Source organism: Elgaria multicarinata, chromosome 2, assembly GCF_023053635.1.
Source record: "Elgaria multicarinata webbii isolate HBS135686 ecotype San Diego chromosome 2, rElgMul1.1.pri, whole genome shotgun sequence".
Lineage (NCBI taxonomy): Eukaryota > Metazoa > Chordata > Lepidosauria > Squamata > Anguidae > Elgaria > Elgaria multicarinata.
In genome coordinates, this window is record NC_086172.1 from 148,032,623 (window position 1) to 148,056,571 (window position 23,949).

The 23,949-nt window shown below is 46.9% G+C and overlaps 1 protein-coding gene across 2 annotated transcripts; it reads right to left on the bottom strand.

Annotated features, from left to right (window-relative positions):
• Nucleotides 1-7,536: 7,536 nt before the first annotated feature.
• On the bottom strand, nt 7,537-23,579 carry ZDHHC22 (zinc finger DHHC-type palmitoyltransferase 22). 2 transcript variants are annotated; one of them, XM_063118918.1, is made up of 3 exons: nt 23,556-23,579; nt 21,172-21,758; nt 7,537-7,802 (listed from the first exon to the last, which is right to left on the bottom strand). In XM_063118918.1, the coding sequence occupies exons 2-3, from the start codon at nt 21,740-21,742 to the stop codon at nt 7,537-7,539; spliced, it is 837 nt and encodes a 278-aa protein (XP_062974988.1). In that variant the 5' UTR covers nt 21,743-21,758; nt 23,556-23,579. The 2 variants fall into 2 exon arrangements, with proteins under 2 accessions (XP_062974988.1, XP_062974987.1); XM_063118917.1 differs by lacking the exon at nt 23,556-23,579 and adding an exon at nt 22,785-22,878.
• Nucleotides 23,580-23,949: the final 370 nt, after the last annotated feature.

The following is a 23,949-nucleotide window of genomic DNA, read 5'->3' on the forward strand; positions in this document are numbered from 1 at the left end:
GAGAGATGACAAAGTGACAGAAAAACAGACTAGTATACAACATCATCAAGAGTTGTACATATCTGTACAGGGAGGTCATACGGGGGGCGGGCTTATTTCTATAGAGAGCCACATTCCCTCTGTTGGGGGCCCACATGCCATCGGTACGGGGGAATCTCACATTGCCGACAGATGGGGCCAGAGCTGAGCAAGTTGGAGAAATCTGCAACCGATTCAAATGAGTTCAGATCTCTGTGAGTCTGACCTGCAGATTCCAAAATGGACGGGCTATTTCCAAGTCAAATCCATGAAAGCCTGGGTGGTGTAGTGACTGTTGGACTGGGAGTCGGGAGATTCGGGTTATAGTCCCCATTCAGCCATGGAAACTCACTGGGTGACTTTGGACCAGTCGCTGACTCTCAGCCTAACCTACCTCACAGAGTTGTTGTCATGAGGATTAAATGGAGAGGAGGGGGGAATTATGTATGCCACCTTGAGTTCCTTGGAGGAAAAAAGACAGGATATAAACGTAATACCCTATTTCTTCGATTCTAAGACGCACTTTTTTCCCCATATAAACATCTCTAAAAATAGGGTGCGTCTTAGAATCGCAGGTGAGTCTTAGGGTTGTTGTTGTTTTTCTGTTGGTGGTACTGAAATTAGTGTGCGTCTTACAATCGATGGCGTCTTACAATTGAAGAAATATGGTAATTAATAAATAAAGTGGATTGCAGACCGATTTTTCACTTGGGCGAGGGATTTGCACAAATTTACATTGATGCTAATGGACAATTGTGCAAATGTGCATTATTAGTTAATGTGCATTACTGCAGGTAGAAAAAAATCTGGTTAAAAGAATCTGACTCTATCAATGAGCAGATAACAGAGTGAAAGACGCCTGACCGTTTTTGAACCACAGATGGAAGGGATTTACTAAAATCCATATATCTGTAGCCTGAGCCAAAAGTGGCTGCACACACCCCCTTTTTTTCTCTCTCTCTTCCTGCCAACCCTCTTGTCTCTCCCTCCCCCTTTCTCCCTGCCCAGGGGGCTGCTGTGGGAGGGGCAGAACACATTTGCCAGAGGTTTGAACTGATCACTTGTGGAGGGATTTTGCAGTTCGGCCAGGGGCTGAAGGTTGATCAGCCCTGCTATACAGGGGAGAAGGGCTGGGAAAGAGCTCCCCTTAAAAGAGGGGAATGTGGCTGTAGTGCTACAGAGCAGGACAAGGGACAAATTTAGTTTGAGAGCCAGTGTGGTGTAGTGGCTAGAGTGTTGGACTGGGAGTCAGGAGATCTTAGTCCCCGCTTGGCCATGGAAGCTCAGTGGGTGATTTTGGGCCAGTCACAGACTCTCAGCTCAACCTACCTCACAGGGCTGTGAAGATAAAATGGAGAGGAGGAGGAGGATTATGGGCTCCTTGGAGGAAAAAGGGGTGGGATATAAAAGCAATCAATCTGGCCTTTTTGATGCTCTGTAGCTACTATAGAGCACCAAAAGGGTTCAAGTTAGCTTCTTCTGTAGCACTACGGAGCCAAATGTTGGTGCCAAATTTTGGTGCCTAATCACAATTTTTTAGAAAGCAAAATTAAAACTTGGATGAGGGGGGTGATCCCCTGCAGACTGCATGATGTCCTGCAGAGGATGGTTCATGGGGGGGGGGGGAGTTGGGGTGGTGGTTGTGCATAAGGTGGATTCATAAGTGTATCAGAAAGGACAGCCGGTACAAAACAGCACTAATGGAAACCTGTGTGAACTGACCTTGAAGGGAAATGTGAAACTGTCCAGCGGCAACATGGTTGTGATTTATCTTTTACGTCATGCTTTTCATTTGCAAAGTGCGTCACGGTCTTTACTGCTTCACCCACAAAGCCGTATAGTGTGACATAGATGGCTGTTATTTGGAAACGGGATACGAGTAGGCTGAAAAATAGCAGCTCACCACAGGGATGGACAAATCTGTCAATCTGTCCATCCCTACCATCCCCAGCCACCATGGCCAATAGTCAGGGATAACGGGAGTCACATTCCAAAACATCTGGGGAAGGAGCACTGGGATGGCCACCCTGATCTAATGTTTGCAGTACAAACTGGTGGCTGGCGGCAATGCTTCCTTAGAATCAATAGGAAGACATGGGCAGGTGTGTGGCTTCCCCCATCCACCCCCAAACATCTGCACCACAACGTAGAGCTGCTCCTTCCATCGTGAATGTACGATTCCTGGTCAGACTCCCCCATACTGTTACAATAGGGCACGCTAGCAGCCAGCAAGACATCCTGCCAATCAGATCTGAAGGGCACAGGACAAGCATCCTATAACTTCACTTGTGGTGATGCAAGAAATCTACTGGCAGGACGTTTGGGAGTCTGTCCCTTTTCAGAACGAACAGGATGTGAAAGGCAGTGCAAAGATAAAACAGAACACTGGCTAGGACTATATCCAAGGACAGGTACACAGAGAGGAACGCTGATTCACTCTTCCATGATCGTGTGTGTGTGTGTGTGTGTGTGTGTGTGTGTGTGTGTGTGTCAATCTGAAGTGCTGGATTTCTAAAAACAAAAGGAACACCAAATTTCATGGCAAATTACCCCCTAAGGGTCATTGCCTTCCAATTGGATGATCAAAGGCAAATATGAAAGATAATAACATCCTGCCCACCAGAGGAATGCAGTCTCCGTGAGCTTCTGTGAAATGGAATTTGACCCCCAAGTTGGAAGAGGTTCGACATCCCCATCCTCATCAAATGTAGCTCAGGTGTTGAAGGGGGAAATGTTGAAGGAGAGCATCTGCAGCAGATCTTCACCATGGAGAAGGCTTAGAGCAGCCTTCTCCAGCCTGTTGCCCTCCAGATGTGTTGGACTGCAGACGTTTTCAAATATGACTCCCAGAATCCCTGGCTATTGACCATGCTGGCTGGGAATGATGGGAGTTGTGGCTGGACCCATCCGGAGGGCAAAGGTTGGGCGTGGCTGACTTAGCCCAATCTTTCGGAAGTCCCTGTTTGGAAAGATCACTTTGGAAATTTAGCACCCATAGAGCAGAGGCAGCATCCTGCAGCATCCCCCAGATGCAGGGATGTGTGTCGCCAGAAAATCCAGCCCTTTGGGGGGGCCTCACCCAATTTCCATAGCATTGCTGACTTGGCTTGCATTTGCAAGTTTCTTCCAGCAATCTGCGGGTTTCTTCCGGAAAGCTGGGAACTATTTCGGGGTGGGGGGGTGGTGCTTTTTATTTATTTAGTTGTGTAAATAGCAGATCGTGTAATTACACAATCGAATTACATGAATTATGGCTGCATTTTGCACAAATTGCTATTAATGCAAAATAATAATAATTGAAAACCAAATATCTGTGAACTGGCCCTACTCAATGCAGATCAAGTTGGGCCAGCTGGCAGGAGAGTCTGAGGATGGATTCCTCATGGATGGATTCCTCCAATATTCCAACCCAGATGTGGTTGGACTAGAACTTCCCTCCTACCTGACAATTGGCCTGTCTGGGCCTGGTGCGGGTGGCAGTCCAACAATATCTGGAAGGCCGCAGATTCCCCAAAGGGCTTTGTGTATGTGAGTTTCTAATCTAAGAGATTCAGGGATCCAAAATGAAAAGCCAAGGCGGTTACTCAAGAGCCACATTTTGCAGAGCTGGGACAGGGAATCAATAGGCTCCTTTCTCTGACCCTTTTTGTGGATACCATTTAAGGATGCCCAAGTACCAGATCACCCTCTCCCATTTCCTAAAGGAGAAGCTCAAGATCACAGCACAGAAGAGACCAATGTTGTTAAAAAAAAATATCAATACACTTTTATTTGTGAAAATGCAGCATATTAAGATAGGTAGATAAATAAAGACGTTCTCATGCAAGTGCATGTGTTATATAGAAGGCCTGTTGTTGCATGTGTGCTCCCATCTATCTAACCTGTTATTAAGGTCTTCTTTAATAGCTTCTCATGATCAAATCACTTCTTCAGAACATCTAATATTATGCTTCCAGTGCACACATGTGGCACCTCCAAGAAATATGGGCCGAGAACACCATGGAAGGAAAAAGGTCCAGCATCCACTACTTCACTGTGGTTCCTCCAGCCAACTCAAAGAGAGCGATGAGCTTGCCTTCAGCTGACTAATATGGAATTCTCATATCAATAAGCCAATTGGGAATGCTGAAATGAAGTCTGGGGGAAGTTATCTGAATCCAAATTCTGCCCGGGTTGGGACCTGGGTATCTAAAGGGACCTTGACTCCCATATCAATCTGCCGTACACTTCGGATATCTTTGGAGGCCATTGACCAGGTGCCCCCACCATCCGAGTAGAGATGGGTAGTGACTGGGCAGAGGGCCTTCTCAGTTGTGGCACCCCCATTTATAGAATGCTCCATCCAGGGAGGTTGTCTATTCTTATGTCTTCTTCACATCAGAAGATCTGTTCATTTCCCCCCAAGTTTTAAAACAATTTATGCCACTTTTAACTTTTTAACACCAATTATGTTTTATTCTGCTCATCTATTTTATGTTTTTATGTTGTTTCGGGGGGCAATCCTATGCATGTTTAGACAGGGGGGGGGAAAGCCCTGCAACTCTCAGTATGGTATTATTTAGAAATGGTGGAATGCTGAGAGTTGTAGGAGGTTTCCTTTCTGTGGAAACATGTATAGGATTGCACACTTAGTTGTTTAAATTGCTTAATGGTTTTGTAATTTAGTCGGCTGCCCTAACTGGAAACACAGGTACTGAAGGATGGAATATAACTGTATGAATCAAATGAATAAATGGTATTTTTATACAGAAAAAGGCTGACGTGTGTTTTCTTTCCTTTTTGCTTTGTTCAGTTTGTGGATGGATTTCAGCATTCAGCGTGTTTGTGCTTAGATTTGAATTTTGCTGACACGAGTTCCTGACCAAAGAAAAAAAGTGGATTTCTAAACACAACATTTCTATTTTGTGTGTTTCTAAATTTTGAAAAGGTGATGGATGTAGAGTTTGTGCAAAATTGCATAACAACTCCAGCATAAAGCATGTTGAATTTAAATGAGATGACAGGATTTTTTTCTTCTCTTTTCTGTTTTCTTTTAAAATAAGGCACCTTCCACTATAGGGTCCTAGCACAGAGAGAAATGGAATGCGTGCCAAAGATGTTGAGCCCTAGTAACTAACACTGTTAACTGCCTCCATGCAGTTGAATGAACACAGATAAAAATACAGTTCTAGCCCAAACTTCCCCAAGCTGGTACCCTCCATATGTCTTGGACTATGAACTTCTCTACACACAGGAAAAATCCTGCAGCCTTACTGGAGCATCTGTCCTCTGCAGTCTTCCTACCATGGCGATGCAGTCCTTTACATGTGACTAGGGTGACCATTTGAAAAGGAGGACAGGGCTCCTGTATCTTGAACAGCTGTACAGAAAAGTCAATTTCAGCAGGTGTCATTTGTATGCATGAAGCACCTGGTGAAATTCCCTCTTCATCACGACAGTGAAAGCTGCAGGAACCCTGCCCTCTTGACCAGATATGAAGAGGGCAGGGCTCCTGCAGTTTTAAATGTTGTGATGAAGAGGGAATTTCACCAGGTGCTGCATGCATACAAATGACACCTGCTGAAATTCCCTTTTCTATACAACTGCTAAAGATACAGGAGCCCTGTCCTCTTTTTCATATGGTCACCCTACATGTGACCAGATCCCTGGGGTGTGGGGAGACCCTGGGGGACCTCCAGGAATGAGCCCTTTGGCCCCCCAAAACCCCAAAACCAAAATTTTGCTTCGGCCCCTTAAAGTGGGGGGCCCTGTAGCCCCCAAATAGAGCCTACAGTATACCCCACTCACCTGCCACTTTTTTTGATGAGGAAAGGTATGCCCCTTATACTACTCATGTGATTTTTGAATTGAAAACATCCCTTCTTGGAAAGGCTACATTGAGTTTAATGAAACAGCAGCACCCAGTGGCAGAATTATAGTGCAATGCCAAGTTTACACACTGGGAGATCCTGCGATTTCCCAGATAATACTACAGTGTCTCTATGATTTTTTGAAAAAGCGTGATTTCCAGGGAATAGTATGAGAAACATCCTGGACATTGACAATGTTGTGTAATAGACCTGCAAACTTCCGTGAGCGGCCAATCATGAGTGTACAAAAAATCTCTCATTTAGAGAAGCTCTATGACTCTCATTATCCCTGGCTATTGGTTATTCTGCTTGGAAATAATGGGAGTTGTATACCAAGAGATCAGGAGAGCACCTGGTTGAGGAAGGCTGTCCTAGGCTTATATGGGCGGGTGAGTCTTAAGAGGCAAGCATTAGGATGAGAAACAGTATGTGGTGACAAAGTGGAGGGCATTAAAATAGATTGAGAGAGACAGACAGAGAGACTGAAGGGTTTTGGTCCTTGAAACGTCTCTTAACTCCCATGTATGGTATGAATTCTTCACCCTATTAATCATGGAAGAATTATTTATTGCAAAGTGCTAATTCAAGGTCCTGCATTCAAGGGCTGCTACTTATAGCCTCCTCCCTCAATAATTCAGATTGCTATGTCCCCTACTTGCTCTCTGACACATGCAAACGCATGCTCCCTTCGCTCTCTCTCTCTCTCTGGCTGATCTTCTCCCAGGCTGGAGACTGCCATCATTTCGAAGAGCGCTACAAATGTCTTGATGCAGGCATCGACACATTCAAGCCTTCAATTTACGCCTCCCCGCTGCCAACTTTCCCTGCACCTTTTGCCCTTGTTGTGTTCAACCCAAATAATCTTGCTCATTGATCATGGTAGCCAGATGGGCTCTGAGCAGCCCTATTAAGCAGGGATCAGGGGCGGGAGGCTAGATCACGAGCCAAATGTCACAGGCCACATGGCCAGGCTATTAACCACTCTTCCTGCATTATGGAACAGAGGGAGAGGTGACAGGGAAGTAGGCAGAAATAATAAGTGCTTCCTTCTGCTGCACCTCCCTTTCTGACGTGTGCAGGCAAAGTCTACCTGCCTTCCCAGCCCTTTTCGTTCCTTGCGCCTCCCAGCGCTTCGCCGGCTTCATGCCTCCATGCTTGTTAAACTTGCTCTTGTCTATATCAGAGTTGGTCTAAGCTGCAAAAAGCTTCAGCTAACACCTTTGGGCGAATCCCATGGGGGACCTACGCTGTGCTTATAGCCTACTCACAACCTCAAAGCAGACTACCTTTTAAATGGCAGAGGCTACTGCTGCTGCTGTTGCTACTGCGAGTTAAGCATGAGAGGCAACGGGGAGAGAACTGAGGAGAAGGGGTGAATATCACGAGAAAATGATCCAGAGGCCTGAAAGGGGGTGGGGGAGTTCATCAGATTAATACTGTTCGCAAGCCGGCGATTACTGCCCCTGCTTTATCCGACTCATGGTCCACGTTCCTCCCCTCCCCTTAGCCCAGCTGGCTTGATAGTCGCCTCTCTTCTTCGAGCTAGCAAGGCTGAGAGATGTGGAAAAGACATATAACCCCAGTGGTGCAGTCCATGACGGCAAGTGCGCATGTGTGCGCATGGGTTTTGCGTGAGCATGCACACATTGATGTGTGCTGGGGGGAGGTGTCACTTCTCCTTCTGTCGGTGATAATCACTTCCTACATTGAGCATGGGGATGAGAAGTCCCAGCAGCCACCTCTTGCCAAAGACCTCCTCCAGGTTCTTCTTCCAGGGCCGCACACGGGCCGCCATCCCCTTCCGCACCTGGTATCGCGTCTGCCCGCGCACAATCAGCAGGATTTGGTGGCAGCAGAAGCCAGCACAGGCGAGTCCAATTCCCAGCCAGAGGTACAGCATGAGGATGACAAACATCTCCGAGCTAAGGAGAGCTCCTGCAGATCCACCACCAGGTCAGTGAGGGGAAAGAGAGGAGGAAAATGAATTACATAACTTCTCTCACACTCTCACACCATGTTGTACATGCATCCAGGAGCAGCCAGATTGTAGGTCCCTGGGAACTTGTGTACACATTGCACAAGAAAACAGGGGTGGTGAACCTCTTTCAGTATGAAGGCCAAATTCAATTTCAGAGAAGTTCTTGAGGGCTGCATTCCAATGTTGGGCAAGGCCAAAGGGAAAGGAAGGCAGGGCCAAAGGGAAAGGAAGGCAGGGCCAAAGGGAAAGGAAGGCAGGGCCAAAGGGAAAAGAAGGCAGGGCCAAAGGGAAAAGAAGGCAGGGCCAAAGGGAAAAGAAGGCAGGGCCAAAGGGAAAGGGAGGCAGGGCCAAAGGGAAAGGAAGGCAGGGCCAAAGGGAAAAGAAGGCAGGGCCAAAGGGAAAAGAAGGCAGGGCCAAAGGGAAAGGAAGGCAGGGCCAAAGGGAAAAGAGGGCAGGGCCAAAGGGAAAAGAGGGCAGGGCCAAAGGGAAAAGAAGGCGGGCCAAAGGGAAAGGAAGGCGGGCCAAAGGGAAAAGAAGGTGGGCCAAAGGGATAAGAGGGCAGGGCCAAAGGGAAAGGAAGGCAGGGCCAAAGGGAAAAGAAGGCAGGGCCAAAGAGAAAGGAAGGCAGGGTCAAAGGGAAAGGAAGGCAGGGCCAAAGGGAAAGGAAGGCAGGGCCAAAGGGAAAAGAAGGCAGGGCCAAAGGGAAAAGAAGGCAGGGCCAAAGGGAAAAGAAGGCAGGGCCAAAGGGAAAGGAAGGCAGGGCCAAAGGGAAAGGAAGGCAGGGCCAAAGGGAAAAGAGGGCAGGGCCAAAGGGAAAAGAAGGCAGGGCCAAAGGGAAAAGAGGGCAGGGTCAAAGGGAAAGGAAGGCAGGGCCAAAGGGAAAGGAAGGCAGGGCCAAAGGGAAAGGAAGGCAGGGCCAAAGGGAAAAGAAGGTGGGCCAAAGGGAAAGGAAGGCAGGGCCAAAGGGAAAGGAAGGCAGGGCCAATGGGAAAGGAAGGCAGGGCTAAAGGGAAAGGAAGGCAGGGCCAAAGGGAAAGGAAGGCAGGGCCGAAGGGAAAAGAGAGCAGGGCCAAAGGGAAAAGAGGGCAGGGCCAAAGGGAAAAGAAGGCAGGGCCAAAGGGAAAAGAAGGCAGGGCCAAAGGGAAAAGAAGGCAGGGCCAAAGGGATAGGAAGGCAGGGCCAAAGGGAAAAGAAGGCAGGGCCAAAGGGAAAGGAAGGCAGGGCCAAAGGGAAACGAAGGCAGGGCCAAAGGGAAAGGAAGGCAGGGCCAAAGGGAAAAGAAGGCAGGGCCAAAGGGAAAGGAAGGCAGGGCCAAAGGGAAAGGAAGGCAGGGCCAAAGGGAAAAGAGGGCAGGGCCAAAGGGAAAAGAAGGCAGGGCCAAAGGGAAAAGAAGGCAGGGCCAAAGGGAAAGGAAGGCAGGGCCAAAGGGAAACGAAGGCAGGGCCAAAGGGAAAGGAAGGCAGGGCCAAAGGGAAAGGAAGGCAGGGCCAAAGGGAAAGGAAGGCAGGGCCAAAGGGAAAAGAGGGCAGGGCCAAAGGGAAAAGAGGGCAGGGCCAAAGGGAAAAGAAGGCAGGGCCAAAGGGAAAGGAAGGCAGGGCCAAAGGGAAAAGAAGGCAGGGCCAAAGGGAAAAGAAGGCAGGGCCAAAGGGAAAGGAAGGCAGGGCCAAAGGGAAACGAAGGCAGGGCCAAAGGGAAAGGAAGGCAGGGCCAAAGGGAAAGGAAGGCAGGGCCAAAGGGAAAGGAAGGCAGGGCCAAAGGGAAAGAAAGGCAGGGCCAAAGGGAAAAGAAGGCAGGGCCAAAGGGAAAGGAAGGCAGGGCCAAAGGGAAAAGAGGGTGGGAACAAAATACACAAACATCCTAGCACATTTCAGCTTTGCAATCTTACTGCCAGTAAATAAGCCTTAGGAGAGGCATTTCAACCTTTCAGAATGAAGGGGGAAACTGTGCAAAAGCTGAGAAACCACCAAAGGGAAAGCGGCAGCGTTATGGCAAGGAGTTCATCTGAGGAACCCCAGAGGGCCAGATTGAGGGCACCAAGTGAGCTGGATTTGGCCAGCAGGCCTGAGATTCAACATCCCTGCTTTATATGCATCAAAAGGTCACCTTTCCATAGTCCTGGGAGCATGGAAAGGATCCAAAAGAAAGGCAGTTAAATGCTGTTCCCACAATCACTGCCAGATCGAACGCCCCACACCAGTCTGTGCCCGTTCTATGGACCAAGCTCTGAAATGCTACACACGCTCATATAGATGGGTTCTAAAGTGATGCAAAGATGTGCCAAACCCTGAAAATTAGAGCTCCCTCAGTATTTCCTGGAGGAAGAGTAGCTGAGCCTGATCCCCACCCTAGTCCCCTCCAGTTGTGTTGGACTGAGATGGGAGACCCATTCCTGCTCCATCCGACTACTTTGTTTCCCTTAGCCAAGCAGGTGTGTCCATGAGTCACCTGACCTTGGAGCTGTCTATAGGGCTTACTTCCCCCATGGAGGCTGTGTGGTGGTGCTGTGCCAGTTATATGACCAAGCTGCCAACCCGCAGCCACCATGGGGCAAATTGCCAAAGCTGTGCTGTAAAAAAGTTGGGAATTTACCCTGACTTTCCCCTTTGGAGCGAGGTCATGGGTTATGGGTTGTGGTCCCTGAAGCACCCCTCAAGCCGAATAACACAAAGTGGTACCACAATTCGTATAGATTGCTCAAACAGTATTAGAGAATAACAAAACTTTGCACCTGGACAGCAGACTGAGCAAGGCACACGGGTCACTTGGTTACAACCTTCCCTACGATGGGGCGATGTCTTGTATTTCTATTTAAATTATTGTAATGATTTCTAAATTAGCATATGCAAATTTTATACAACTCGATGTCCCCTTATTGGGGGGGGGGGGCGGTTTGATGTGTAAGTGGCCACCCAAATAACTACACTCAAGGGCAGGCTAGAAAATTCCCCATGTACCAGAAAGGGCCTTTTAAATCTCTAGAAAGAATTCAAATTCGAATTTGTCAGTATATGACTTGGGGCAGGGAACTCCATCCTGTTTGAAGCGATATGAAAGCAGGAGGCATTCAATGTGATTGCGTTTAATTCCTCTCTTTGGGGACTCTGTTGTCTTGTCAGATATGCCAAATTCTTGACAGTTTGAGGTTGAGATATTAAGTCCAACACAAAAGCACATGGACTAGTCTGGGGAATACTGCCGGGACTGGGTCTGGAGACATTTGGCACATTAATATTGAACCACTGGTAAGATGAAATAGGCTTTTGCCACCTACTCTGGCTGTAGAAATTTGCTGTGACTCCTCCTTCACTTGAGCTCATATTCTTTGCATTTCTAAGCACTGCCCACACTAGCACAGCTCCTAACATGTCGTGTTGACACCATGCAACCTTCTTCTATTTCCCCTTCTCCTCCTTCTTCATCTTGAAATTTGTTTACTGTACACACAGCTTGCCTTCTCCCATAATGTGTGATCTCTTATTTCAGCTGAACTTATCAAGAAATTTGATTGTATCCATTTAGGTTTCAATTGTGATAATGGCTTTTGTCCGACTATATTAATTTAGAAATTTTAGAATTGTGTTTTCACTTGGCACTGCTGTTAGGAATTATCAGTGTGCTTATTTGGCATACAGTTAAACTGTTAACTGAATTGTCACAGATTGTACTTTTCATATTTCATATCATTTGAACCCACTGTTTCCCCTTACTCTCTTTACCCATATACTTGCCAACTGAAGCATTGCATGGACTCTAATCCATGAAAGCTTATGCAACAATAATGAAGTGGGGGGGATAGAAAGTAGGATGGGCACTTGTATATGGCAAAAAAGAAGAAAAAAGCAATAAGAATATAAGAAGTGCCATGCTGGATCAGACGAAGGGTCCATCTAGTCCAGCACTCTGTTCACACAGCCATTGACCAGGAATGAACAAGCCGGACATGGTGCAACGGCACCCTCCCACCCATTTTCCCCAGCAACTGGTGCACACAGGCTTATTGCCTCGAATACTGGAGATAGCACACAACCATCAGGGCTAGTAGCCATTGATAGCCTTTGCCTCCAGGAATTAATCCAACCCCCTTTTAAAGCCATCCAAATTGGTGGCCATCACTATATCTTGTGGTAGTGAGTTCCATAATTTAACTACGCATCACCAAAAAGGAGGACACCAATTTGCATCACACTTACAAATGCTAATTTATAGGCATAGATACACATTTAGAAATAATTAGTGTAATGTAAATTTATTTTTTATTTGTTTATTTATTTCATTTCTATACTGCCCAGTAGCTGAAGCTCTCTGGGCAGTTCACAAAACAGGGGAAAACATTGGGTTGGATCCATGGTCATCCTTCTGTGAATGGAAGGGCTCCTTCCATCCACAGAAGGTTTCCAATGCCGTAGTCCATTTCTATTGAAGGAATGGGGGAGGAGGTAATCCTTGGAGTCCCCCCTCCCCCCCAAGAAAAATATGGTCCAGAGTGTAGTGTGGTGTAGTGATTAGAGCACCAGCCTGTGTCACGACTCTTCTGGGTGATTCCTCATCAACAGAAGAACGTGGACCTTTGGAACAGATGTCCCCAGTAAACAGATAACTACCCAAGATGGTTGTTGGCCTTCAGGGGAGCTGCCTTCAGATCTGCCTCCTTGAGAGGAAGAGACCTTCGCTTTGGAGTCATAGGGGGATGCTGAGTCCCCACTTAGCCCCAAGAAGGCCAGTATCTAACATTCAGGCAAAGGAGTGCCTGCATGCTGTAGAGGGCTCCTCATGAGGAGAACATCTTATATAAGCCTCTGACATTATGCAGCTGAGTCCTGGCTGGAGCTCTTGAAGTTCCAGCATATAAATTCTCAATGGATAACTACTAGCTGTTGGAATAATACCTTACTTCAGTTCCTAATGTTTTGTATCCTGTTTTCCTTATCTTGCCTTGTGATTGAACCGCCATGCTACTGACCTGGACTCCTGTTTTTGGCATTATGGGCTTTTTACCTGCACCTTTACCCAGGCTTCTTCTTTCAGATACTTTATGGGATTAAGATTGGCTCATTTACACATGCTGTTTTTCTGGGGGGTTTCTTTCTCTGCCTTACACAACCACTAGATGGTGCTGTGGTACAGCAGAAATGTGCAATTACACAAGAGTCTCAACCTGCCATCTCTAAATAATCCTACATTTTCCTCAATCTAAAAAAAAAAAAAGCTGGGGAAACGGTTGCAAAAAGCTGTAGAGGCCCTGGAGGATGACAATGTCATGTAAAGGATGTGCAAAATACAAAGAGTAAGCAATCACGAGCACACAATAAAAGCCTCATGTAAGAAAGCTCTGTGGTTTTGTTTGACTGGTCTCTCACATTTGGCCCTTAGCTGCTCCTCAGACATCTCTTCAAGAAACCACCTATTTGCCTAGGTTCAGATTCTTGGATAGCTCCTTAAGAGTTCTGACTGAAACCCAGAACAAATTCACCACCCCACTGACATCAGAGCCTCCACTGATGGGAGTTATAGTCTAACATCTGGAAGGCACCACGTTCAGAAGACTGCATTAAGAACTTTAAAGGTAAGGACCAGCTCTGGAAATTGTACCTGGAAATGGATCAGCAGCTGGTACAATAACAGAGGGCTTCAATTATTTGGCTAACGGGTGGCATCCTACTGCACTTCAGGTTTCGTGCTATTATATCAATTGGAGCCATTATGTCTAGGGGAAATGTTAAGTTAGAGACCAATTTTTTGCTTTTTATTCCTCTAAAGCAGGGTATAGAGATGGCTTTCCTACTGAGGGCTCTTACAATCCAGTTTCTTTGCACCCTGATGCATACACTTCACCGACAGGATGTTAGATGAGTTAACAAGAATTCTTCATCTTCATTCCTGTGAAGTTCCATAGGATGAGAGGCTGTTTCCCAGGTCTCCAGGTTCCATACTGGGGCATTTGTCAGGTAAAGTTAGGAAACTGCTGTCTGAAGTTGTCTGAGCTAAAATAGAATCTTTTCAAAATGCAGGACTTACATCAGTGAGAGTAGCTCCATTACCAAGTGGGCAATCTGTCTGTTGCTACTGTTTACTGATTTGCCCAAACAATTATAAAGTCACTCCACGTGTCTGTAAGCCTGAACACACCATGGGCTATGTCTGCATTGGGGAACCAGATGCTGTTTCTGGGAGTTGTACCGCCTTAGGTTGCCTTTGTTTTGGTAATGCAAATGTGAGCTTTTCTATACAAGGCACTTATTGTGCACTCGTAATTCCTTACTCATGGTGGTTTATGGATTCTTTAGATGACATCACAATCCCCGAGTTTCGCTGCTGTTTTTTTAGAGCACTTTCCTGGGATTTTTTTTTTTTTTTTTTTAGAATGGTGAAAATGAGGTATTATTTCTGAAAGCCCAGTTTTTACTGGTGTATTTGTGCTATTCTGCTATAGCACAGCTCCACCGAGAGGTCATGTAATGGAAAAGCAGGAAAGGAAAAGATCTTTGTGTTGAGCTTGGATCTCAATTCTGCAATGGAACCAAAAGTAGATGCAGCAATTAACAGTAGAAAAACTCTGTAAGACCCTTCAATGGGGGAGTCATCTCACCTCCTTGGCCTATTATTCTGCCTTCATCCATTACTTTATGCCATAAACTAGTTTTAGCTATAATTAATCTGGAGTTGTTGATGAAAAGTATGCTCACTGATTTCAATGCTGATTTCTAGCTACCTCTTGCTTTGACTCTCCTGAGAGTAAGGTACAACTGCCTTCAGAGATGCATCTTAGGCTTTTAGACTGGGGAGGGGGCTGCACAAAGTTAGAAAACTTCTAAATCTGCACCCCTGACATAGGGGAATGATGTCGAGTTTGTTTTAAAAGATGTTTATGTGATTCACATAGAGAAAAATCTTAGCTAGTTGTACATTATACATCACTTCAGTGACTCATTGAACTATAGTTCAAATTCATTTACCCAAATAGCCTGAGAAACAATCCAAATACCAGATAGTAAGGCATTGTTATAAACAGGGAAGCATTTACCTGAAGTTACATTCCTACATCAGAAGACAAATGGAACTGAGAAAATAGAAGGCTTGGTCTACTTTATAGTGCTTGGTGCCATTTAAAGAGTTTTCTGTGACAATCATCTTGGTACCTACTACTATAACCATCAAACACCGCATAAGGAATTCCTTCAGGGTTTTCTAAAAGACCTTTTGAAATCTTGCTATGTCGACCTGAACAGGATATTGTCAAGAGGATGTCAATAGCAAAGGTTAGTTATTCACATCCAAGGTTCTTTCTACAAAACATCAATGGAGAAAATGATACTGAGCAAATCACAAGCAGTCTCAAACCCTCCTGTCTCAGCAAGGAATGCTACAGGGGTGTGGGTACTTTTTACATTTTTGCTGTAAGACACACAAAGAGTACTCCAATTCCCATTACCCACCTAGGAAGGCAACAGGATTCATCTGCATTCCTAGATTTGCCTCAAAGGGAGAATGATTTGCCTCAAAGGGAGCAGGAGCATGACATCAGAACACAATACGAGCTCCGCTGGATTAGACCAGAGACCATCTAATCCAGCATTCTGTTTCCAACAATGGGCAGCTTACAAACAGTGCGAAGCCTACAAATGGGGGTGTGGAGGTAACAGCCTTCCCCTACTGTTGGTCAGCCACCCATCTGGTATTCAGGGGACTATTACCTCCAAAAACAGAGGTTCTATGCAGCAAGCATGGCCTAATAGACAATGATAGGCTTATTTCCATATATATACTTCTTTTTTTAAAAAGCCATAAGATCATTGTATGTTGTGTGAAGAAGCACTTCTCCTTTTACCTGTCCTGAATCTGGTGCTCATCCATTTCACCACGTGACCCCAAGTTCCTGTGTCAGAAAAGACACTGGAGGGAGAGAGAATGTCTCTATCACCACTTCTCATGATGATGAATGACAGCTTGTTATAGTGTAAGGAGACTGTGGCAGCTGGTTATTCCAAGATTCTCCTGTAAACTTGAAAAAGTCATTAAGGGGATTGGTTCAACCTTGCTTTCTAAACGCAGTGTCATTCTTCCATCCTTGTCAGGTCCCATTCGTTTCACAAGGCACCATGAACACTAAACGGCAAAAGACAGGCCAGGCTCCTTTAGGAAGCGAAGGACAGGCCTACATAATTTCTGTACCATGGGGCGGGTTTGAAATAGCGGTTAGGGAGTCTGGAGACAAGTATTAATTGGCAGGCAGTGTTTCCCTCCCTTTCAACGCTCCAGCTCTGGTGGGAGATAAGCAGAGACGTTTTCCCAGGAAAGGCTGCAAGCTTCCTTTTGGGGTCATGTTTCTAACATTTGCCGACGGGGAATGGCTGATTTCTGTGTTTCCCCTTCCAAGTATAAATCTCCTCTAAGCCACTGACTTAAAAAAATACACACATATGCATTCAGTTGCCTAATCTCCTTCTTGAGGTAAGCAAATAAACAGCGGAAATTGTCATTTTGATGATTCATTCTGAGCAAAGTTTGCAAAAACTGGGGGTTGAGGTAGGCTCAATGATACCTCCACATTTTAGCACCTGAATTTATTTTTCTCCCCCATGGGCGTTAGGTGATTTCATGACTATTGTTGTCACCCAATCATGTCCGAAAATGCTGAGTTATGATCAGGATGATCCACTCCAGGCTACCTAAGCTGTAATTCTTCTGGCCGTAACCAGAACCAATCAGTTGAGGTAGGCTATTCTGTGACGGATGCACTGATGTGAAATGAAACATCTCCATCTCTTTCCACTTCAAGCTATTCCCTGTCTCAAATATGTGGGAGAAGCTGCCTCTTGGGGGGGAAAGCCTGTGGTGGCTCAGTCATAGCAGAATTTTGCTCTCTTCACTTTTCAGACTCTTCATGTTATCAGACCCTTGGGGAAGATACATCATTGTCTTAAATTAAAGCATCACTTTAAATCATGCAAGTAAGTTTGTTCAGATTCAAAATTAATGATGAGACTTCCCATAAAAGGACTTACATGTCTCGGCAGGGATGCTTGAACATCATGGTTTAGCTCACACCTTTGACAGCTCCTTTAGAGTTCTGACAGGGCCTGACTGAAACCCAGAGCAGACTCACCACCACCACCCACTGATGTTGGAGCCAGTGACTTCTGCTGCCTGGTGCCCTCTCAATGTGTTGGACTACAACTCCCATAATCTTTGATCATTGGCCAAACTGGCTGGGTCTTCTGGGAATGATCATACAACACATCTGGAGGGCACCATGCTGTCTACCTCTGGTTCAACTCACAGGTGGGCTCATGAAGAATGGACACTAGCCAAGATCCCTGGGGGAATTATTATTATTATTATTATTATTATTATTATTATTATTATTATTATTATTTGCATTTTTATACCACTCGATATGCTTCCAATTTCTCTCCACTTTGTAATGCTGAGCAGAGTTCAAACATCAGAATCAACCTGGCAGACTGTTAGTTTAAGCAATTGATCCAACATTTTAAATATATATATATATATATATATATATATATATATATATATATATATATTTAAAAAAACAATAACCCACTTTCCTCGGAGGAAAGCATCTTAAAACAATATTGCAAGGAAGGGACTATCTATACACGATGGTGTGAGTAACCTGATGTTTACGGCCCTACAAATGCATCCTGCTATCAAAAGATGATACTGGGTTCATTTAGCCTCAGGGCATCATCAGATGAGGGGGAAATTTTGTGAACTGCCCAGAGAGCTCCGGCTATTGGGTGGTATAGAAATGTAATAAATAAATAAATAAATAAATAAAATCACATTTCCTTACCATCGTTTCCCCCCCCCCTACTTCTGTCCCATGATACTTCCTCTTTCTTCACACAAGGAAGAAAGAGGAAATAAAAAGGACTGTGTGGCCCATTCAGTGGGCATTTTTATCATGCTGCTTTTCCTGCACACAGCAGGAAATGGTGGGATATTTCGCTCCCCCCCACAAAAAAAGGATTTACCCAGGTCTATTTTGTTGCAGAAAGAAGGATCCACAAAAAACCATGAGTGGGCAGTAATGAGTGTGTGATAAAATGTTCCTCTGATTATACTCACAGTCATTATAAAGTTTACAATGGGGGTGTTGAAACTCTTTCAGCCCAAGGGCAGAATTCAATTTTGGAGAAGTGCTCAGGTGGGCTTGGAGGCAAGGCAAAGAGGGCCTGGCTAAAGGCAAAATGTAAACCGCCCAGAGAGCCCTGGCTATGCGGGCGGTATATAAGTGTAATAAATAAATAAATAAATAAAATGGGTGAGGGCAAGAAGACAAAAACTACCAGCATGCAGTAGCTTAAAGCCCTTACTGCCAAGATCTAAGACTCAGCAGAAGCATTTCAGCCTTTCAAAATGGGGTTGGGGGGTTGGGAGAAAACTGCATGGAAGCCAGGACACCACAACATGATCAGAGGGCAAGGGAAAGGAGGTGAGATCGGAGGAAGTGGTAGGTCCTTCTGAGGAGCTCTAGAGGGCTGAATTGGGGCCCCCAAGAGGGTTGGATTTGGCCCCTGGCCTGATGTTCTCAACCCCTGGTTTATAATAGAAACAATAAAGAATCTCCATGAATACAGACAGGAGTCAACAAGCCCACGGATAATCCCAAAGCTAATATTTCACCCATAACCTTTAACCGATCTTTCTTCAGTTGTACAATGCTAGCAGCAGTAAATAGTATTTACTCTTCAAGCTCCCTTGTAAGCCTTTTCAGTCAATAGACAAAGGAAACACAATACTTTCAGACAACAAGCCTGTTGGTTGAGAAAGATCTTATTTTATGCAGTCACTTCCAGAGCTGAACTACAGCGCCTGAGTTGTGTGTGGTGTCCATCTCCCCCCACCCCCATTTTGATGGTCTTTTGTTTGCTTCTTGACATTTGATACAGAAATAAGTGGTGAGAGGAATGGAGAAACATGGGGAGGAAAAACCAGAAACTGGGCACCGTTTCTTTCAGGTTCAGACCACTTCCAGGTGAGGCTTTTAGGACACCATTGCCCTACTGCATTCACAGAATGTTATGGGGCTCCAGACAAGGTTGTCTTCTACCTGTAGTATTTTGCCACCATTTCTTCCAGCTCTTCCCTTCCTGCAGAAAACCCATTAAGGAAAAGGGAAGATGGAATTGCTGCCCAATGCCATCTTTGTTGTACATGCAAAGAGCCCTCTGTCTGGAAGCACACTCAGCTAGCCGAGGACTTGCAAGGGCTATGTAGTCAGATGTACCCCATTAATTCTGCATCTTGCCTCCCTCTGCTAGGGAGTACTCATGCTGTAATTCTATGGGTGCTTACACTGAAATAAATCCCACTGAGCTCAACAAGGCTTACTTTGAGTAAGTATGGTTAGAACAGCAACCTAACCACAGTATCACACCATTTTATGCATGCTTACTCAGAAGTAAGTTCTGCTAAGTTCTCTTGGACTTACAACATAGCTCCACTGGGTTTAAGCTTGCCACCTAAGGGTATAATCCTATGCATGTTTAGACAGAAAAAATGTTCTGGCTGGAGCATAGGAGTTTTTTTCCTGTCCAAACATGCACAGGATTGTGCCTTAAATGAGGTTTAAAATTGCTGTTTCCTCATACTAATGTTCTTCATATCTAATTTCTGTATTTGCCATAGGAAGATTTAGGACAGATGAAAGAAAGAACTTCTTCACACAGTACATAGTTAAACTATGGAATTTACTTTTACAAGACGTAGTGATGGCCACCAATTCAGATGGCTTTAAAAGGAGGTTAGACAAACTCCTGGAGGAGAAGGCTTTCAATGGCTACTAGTCCCAACGGCTATGTGCTTCCTTCAGTATCAGAGGCAGCATGCCTATGTACACCAGTTGCTGGGGAACATGAGTGGGAGGGTGCTGTTGCACTCATGTCCTGCTTGTGGGTGAGTTTCCCTCAGGCAGCTGGTTGGCCACTGTGTGAACAGAAGCCTGGATTAGGTAGACCGTTGGTCTGGTCCAGCATGGCTCTTCTAATGTTCTAGAAAGACATGATGTTTGGAGTGGGAGGGACAAAAGTCCAGATGCCGAACAGTAGCTGTCTATGAGCAGGACTGGCTCAAAACATCTTATTGCCTGCGTCAGAGTAGCAAATGCTGCTCCATCCCAACAACAACTAAGCTCCATCAAATTTCTTTGCCACCTAAGGCAGAAAATCCCACAAGCACCTTTCTCTGGCAGTAAAATACAACAAAATTCAATTCAACAAGCAAGGATTTGCTGCCCTTTCAAGATACCCAAATTAGGCTGTCTGAGGCAGCCTCCTCACACTGCCTAATGGTAGGTCTGGCCCTGTGAGGAAAATCTCACTCTGGGAAACAAGTCTCCTTTGCAAGCTATTCCATCAACCCCTCAGTAGCTTGACACAATAATGAAACTCTGCCACTCTCCTCCAATGTACACTAAAGCTTTTTAGCAGGCAACAGCCTTTGTCTGGTTCTCATTGAATGACCCTTAGGAACTGCTGGGTGCTTTACTTAGAATCTGATCAATTATACATAGGCAGCATGACCTGTAACCAGGAGCAGGCCCTCACCTCTGCTTCATCCTAAGAACATAAGAAGCAAATACCATAGCTTTACTATGCGCGGTGTGAAGAAGTAGTTGCGTTTGTCTGTCCTGAATCTCTCCCCCGCCCCCATTCTGTTTCATGAGACAACCCTGAGTTCTAGTATTATGAGAGAGGGAGATGTTTATTCCACTTTCTCCACACAATGCTTAATTTTATACGCCTCTAATATGTCCCACTTTATGTGCCTTTTTCCTAAGCTAAAAAGTCCCCCATTGTTGTAAGCTATTTTCATTGGGGAGTCCAACCTCCTGATTATTTTGTTTGCCATGATCCACAATGGCTATTAAAATGAGCAGCTCAAATAAGAGATCAGTGAACAAACATAGGAGCCCACATAGAGATGTGAAGGCCGGGAGAAAAAACAGGTGTTTTTTTTAAAAAAAAAAATCCCTTTATTTATTTATTATGACTTTCTATAACCAAAGCTCTGTTTTTCAAAGGGTTTTTTAAAAAAAGAAAAAATGAAAAAAAAGAGGGGGAAACATTTCCCTCCCCACAGTTTTTCTCATTGCCCACCCACCCACCCCAGTTTTTTCCCCTTTTCACATCTCCAAGCCCACATAGTCTCATTCAGATCCCCACTCTCTACCTCTAGCGATGCTGGCTGAAAGAAAAGAACTAGTGGAGAAGGAAAACTTTGAAAAGAGAGATTGGTGGGACAGAAGGGAGATAAAAGTGGAAGAAGACAGAATGCGCTTTCTGTTAGATGGAAGATACTCACCTGAGAAGAACTGGCTGATGGAGTGAGGCAGGAGGGTAAGGAAAGCCAGTGGGTTGGCAAAGGAGGTGGAGAGCACAGCAGAAATATAAGCCACCCCGGCCACCAGGGAATCGAGGCAAGCCAAGGAGGTGTACAGACAGAACATAATGAAGTTCCGCATGTTCCTGCTCCCAATGCAGTTCCCTGTGAAGAAACAGTGGTGGTCGTGCCTTTGGGTGAACCTGGCACACAGTCTACAGAAGTGGGAGCCAGGCAAGGCCGAGCCCGTGGAGGAACGGCTTCCGTCCGGCCAGTCGGCCTCCACTTCAGCTCCTCTGGCCATGTCCAGGCCCTTGCCCAGGTCCTCAGGGGAGTTCTGTATCACCAGGATGTAGTTGCCCAGTGCATTGGCCGAGAGGAAGAGGAAGAGAGCCCCATGCAGCAGAGCAGAGGAAAAAAGCGGGGAGGCCGCGCCAGAAGGGCTTTGGAACATGCTGGGGATGAAGAGGAAGAGCTGGAGGGCAAAGGTCACCAGGGAGATGCACAGGAAGTAGGCTGGAGCGACCACATTGAGAAACCTGAGAACTAGCATGGTGTGGATGACATTCCTGCAGGGCAGAGAGCAAGAAGAGAACAAGCGTCAGCAGCAGCTCCTCTTCCCCTCACACGCCGGGAGCCCTCACTTTCCTCTCCCGTCTGCTGCTGGAAAGAGCCCTCCCCACCACAGCACCTGGCCCTTTTTCCACCCAGCTCTTTCGGCTTCACTGTCCCCTTGACAGCACAATCCCCACCACCACCCTTCACGTCCTAGCAGTGGAGGCTGGTGGTTCCGATTTTGGTGGGGCTGTGCATCCATCCTGGGTTTCAGTCAGAACCGGCCAGAATGCTAAAGGAGCTATTCAGGGTACTGAACCTGTTTTGGGGGTAGGGTTCAGAACCTTGCATAGCTCCTTTAGGGTTCTTGCTGATTCTGATTGAAACCTGGAATGGATGCACAGCCCCATTGAAACCAGAGCCACCCGCCTCCACGGCTTCCTAGCCCAGAGGTGCCTAGGGAGATCAACTCCAAGGGAAAGGCTCAGTAGGAATCATTCCCACATCAGTAGGAATGATATTGCTCTCAGAGCCTGAGGTCTGGCTCGAGGGACCAGGCGGGCAGCATTGCCACTGAGATGCCAGGGGCTGCAGTCGCTGGAGTGTTTGTGTGTGAGAGAGTCTCTCCCTCTCTCTCCCTCTCTCTCTCTCTCTCTCTCTCTCTCTCTCTCTCTCTCTCTCGGCTTCCCCCGCCTGCCTGCCGGCTGCATCGCAACCAAGCTGTCTCTGCTGTCCCCCACACCCACCCACCCTCCTTGATCTCCAAGGTTGCAATCCTATACACACACTTGCCTGGGAGACAGTCCCGTGGAACTCAATGGGGCTGACTTCTGAGCAGGGCTGCACCGCGATTCAGGAGTTCCTCTTATACGCAGGGTGTTGCTGCTGTTGTTGTTATTGATTATGTATAATTAGAAGGGGTGGGTGAGGGAAAAGAGCTGTTCTAATCCTCTGCAATACGGATCACACAAAAAACAAAAACCCAACCACAAACCCCAATGCTCTAATTTAGCCCTTTAAGCCCCAAATCTGCAGATTACCTCGTCAGCCTGCTGTCCTGACATGCACATCATTAGGAAGGGCTGGAAGCAGCAGCTGCTTAAGTGCTGCCCAGCCTCCAGCCGTGTGTCAGGAAGGAACTCCGCAACAGAAACCCTCGTGTGTGTGTCTGTCTGGCTGGCATGGCTGTTCAGCCGATTCACATTATAAAACGAAGCAACCAATCATTCCCTCCCACAGCCGCCCACAGCCGACGCCCTGGGGGGGGGGGGCTCAGACACCCAAACATGGAGGTGCTCTTACAAGCACCCAACCCCCCACCCCGATCCCACTTCCTCCCCACCCCGCCTTCCTCATAACAGCATCTCTCCAAAAACAAATCCATGTACGACACACACACTTACAGGGTAGAGGATTTAAACAAAACCAAAGAGACCCATCCACGAAGCAGCCCGTTCTCCAAGCAGCAGCAGCAGCAGCAGCAGCAGCAGCCGCCTCCGCTTCCCCGCGTGTCCCCTGCCTCGCCACTGCCCTCAGTGAAATGCAAACTTAGGAGCTCGCCTTTGTCACAGGGAGACCATTCCTTCTTGACCCTCCCGGGATCCGATAGCCGCTGGGAACTTTTCTGGGCCCGCGCCTCAGTCTCCGCCGGCAGGTGACTTCGGCAGGGACCTGCGATGCCCTCACTCCACTTCCCAACTCGAACCTGTCTGGCTCTCCGCCTGCAAGGACCCTCCAATCATAACCTTGAAGTCCCCTTGCTTGCCGCCTCCACGGATCCCCCGCTCACACGCCCCTCAGCCCGCATTTACCTGGACGCCTGGAGCTGAGCAGAAGCGGCTGGTCCTTCAGCACCGGCCAGCCCGGTGAGCCGCCGAGCTCCAGGCCAGCGGCTGCCTTTTCCCCTCCTCCCTTGTCTTTTTCTCCTCCAGCAGCGGCAGCGTGAACAGCAGAGGCGCTCGGAGAGCTCCGCTCCCAGCAGCCGCCCAGGGCTCGGTGGGGAGCCCTCCCTCCGGTGGCCCCGACATAGGATCCGCCTTCGCTTGCCCACGGGAGCTGTCCGCCCCTTCAGCGCCCTGGCTGGTGCGTCGCTCGGCGGGGAGCTGTCCCTTCAGCACCACCCCAGCGCAGCCCTCGCGGGGAGAGGCGGGGCGTCCACAGCAGTCGGTGGAAACCCCAAATGGGCGCCCTTCTTACCTGCTGGAG

Excerpts from the sequence above, each read along its gene's own strand:
- ZDHHC22 (XM_063118918.1), bottom strand. The coding sequence starts at position 21,742 with ATGCTAGTTCTCAGGTTTCTCAATGTGGTCGCTCCAGCCTACTTCCTG. Across the intron at positions 7,803-21,171 it reads CATCAGCCAGTTCTTCTCAG|GAGCTCTCCTTAGCTCGGAG; the intron begins GTGAGTATCTTC and ends GTGGATCTGCAG.